Genomic DNA, 2,501 nt, shown 5'->3' on the forward strand with positions numbered 1-2,501 from the left:
TTTGGTGCTAACAACTTTAAGCTACAGACTACAACAGCAATTTCTAGATTTTTAACATATTCAAGGCAACAACTAATGTACTTGCCAAGTGCTAACATGGCTTTATGTGCATATAGTTTCTAAATAAGATATACCTAATACAATAATACAAATACATCATATTTTATTGTATTATTTTGTATGTACACGTAACTATTTTTAACCAATAAATGCAGTTTGGCATTATTTTACCCCTGTTCCTTTGTCTTCATATTTGAGCATAGGTAAACATTTGGGAATCTATTCTATAAAATTGCCAATGATTCACTGAAAGATCTTTAGCAGAACACTAATATACACATGTACATGTACATTGTTGACCATAGGTAAGTAAAAGTGACTTGTTATCATGCCCACATGACAAGCTTTACAAAACCAAGCAGTTATATGTTGTGGCTTCTCTATGGGAAATTCGAACATTCCATGAAAACATCACTGGTCCTGTCAAAAGTTGGCATTATGTGGTTGCATATACAGATCATTGTTGCAAGAAAAATACTGTTTACTTCGCCCAAACCTGTGAAAGGCAGCATTGTCTGAAAGGTGGGAGCACATGAAAAGGGAACAATAAAGGTTCAAGTCAGACAACTCAAAATTGAACCGTTGAGGCAGCATTACCTCCATGGCAGAACAGACAAGGGGTTTCTATGGGGATGGTTTCTCCATTGTGATGGTAAGTACCAAAGTTTAGGGTGAACCAAACTAGCAAGTAACGGGTGCAGAATTAACTTTCACCCAATTTTTAGATCTGATTTAGGAATTTTATGATAACTACAAGCAGTAACGTTAGATAGAATAGTAAATATGGAGGAAAGGCATTGTCCTAAAATGGAAGTTACTAATGTTTTCCTACTCAATAATGTTACACATGTAGTCGTCAACTATTGAACTAAGTAACGATACAGGTCTGCCTATAAAAATAAGACACTAATACCTTGCTAATACTAAAAGATGAAGTTCCTTGTAACAGGTAGCATAGGAATTCACGTCACACTGACTATCATACTAGTCATCATTTTCAAGCTAATGATATTCCACTCTCCTTGATGATGTAACAGGCCAATCACTGCGTTCAGACGGTCTGTTACAATGATACATGTATACACCTGTGCTGCATGTATACACCTGTGCTGCATGTATACACCTGTGCTGCATGTATACACCTGTGCAGATGTGCATCACCTGCAACAACCATGTCAGATGCAAAGACACTGGATTATTTTTAAACTAATTTCCCATTAGGCTCATAGCAATAAAGGTATATGATTGTTAACTCTTTATTTATATGTCAACTAAATAATTTTCATAATAAAAGTAAGGACTGAAAAAGAGCAAATGGTTGATTATTGTTGCAAGTCCAAGATTATGCCTCTTCAACAAATCATCAATTCCATGGCTTCCCAAACTCCATCTAAATTTGCAAAAGTGAGCAAGGTGTACGACAGTTGTCTTCCACATTGTTATAACAAAGGAAGAATTCCCTCCATTGTCTAGTGCACATGTCAGACCCACGCCACCGGGCCTCATTAATTCACCAGCTGATCGGCCTCGCCTGACCAGCTGACTTGAATAGCGCGCTCTGATTGGTCAATCCACCGCGTCGCGGGTTACTTGAACCCCTGAAACAGGAGGTCGGTTAGCAGAAGCGGCACCAGAAGACGCTACCATCTCGACTTCATACGCTTCTCGCTCATTGCTCTCGTTCCTACCGGTGCATTTTAGTCCATTTTGCTCACCGAGCTTGCTGTGAGTTTGTCCTCGTGGTTACAGAATTATTTGTTCGGCAAATTTTGTTCTTTCGTGCCGAGTTTTGGAGGGAACGTCAGCCGTTGGTCCACGACTACACTCCAGTTTTCATTCGAAACCTGCAAGCCACTCTCATCATGTCACAGGCACTCGGTAGCTTTTCGACCACGCTTGGAGAGGAAAACAGACAAGCCAACGCCAGGAGATTGAAGAGGGAAGACAACCAGAGCCGGCCCATCGCTCCCCAGGCCACCAAGCGCGTGGCTCTCGGAGTTCTCAACCAAAATGCCGGCCGACAACGAGTCCAACCGCACCGCGCTGCAAAACAGGTCAGCCATCTTGAAAATAATTCAAATTTTCCTCCTAGACTACCTGCAAAACTTTAGCTAGTATATCCTTTTGTGAATTACTTAAAAGTTCCAATGACATGCTTTTCGTTAGTTTGTGTATTGTCCTAAACATTGGTCTTTATATTTTTGTAGAACTGCGGTCCTTTAGGGACTTCAGCGTGCGGCCAGACCGGGAGCGTCGGTTGTGGTCAGGCGGGAAAGCCCACCACTGGGTTCTTTGTCCCGCCCGCCGCTTCTACCCAGTTCTCCATCCATGTCGACCATCAGGCAGATTCAGAGCGGTCGAAAGAACCTCAGGTTCCTCCACAGTCACAACTCTTGGCACTGAGAGGAATAGGCAAGCCATCAGCATCTATGGCCGAACGG

The 2,501-nt window shown here is 41.9% G+C and overlaps 1 protein-coding gene across 1 annotated transcript in view; it reads left to right on the plus strand.

Annotated features, from left to right (window-relative positions):
- Window positions 1-1,647: 1,647 nt before the first annotated feature.
- LOC109467758 (G2/mitotic-specific cyclin-A-like) overlaps window positions 1,648-2,501 on the plus strand; it is a 3,964-nt gene continuing 3,110 nt past the window's right edge. The window contains exons 1-2 of the mRNA XM_019765809.1: window positions 1,648-2,114; window positions 2,268-2,499. Coding sequence (XP_019621368.1) covers window positions 1,923-2,114; window positions 2,268-2,499 — 424 coding nt within the window. The 5' untranslated portion in view covers window positions 1,648-1,922. The remainder of the gene's footprint in view (window positions 2,115-2,267; window positions 2,500-2,501) is intronic.

Source organism: Branchiostoma belcheri, unplaced genomic scaffold (assembly GCF_001625305.1).
Source record: "Branchiostoma belcheri isolate BF01 breed outbred unplaced genomic scaffold, Haploidv18h27 scaffold19, whole genome shotgun sequence".
Lineage (NCBI taxonomy): Eukaryota > Metazoa > Chordata > Leptocardii > Amphioxiformes > Branchiostomatidae > Branchiostoma > Branchiostoma belcheri.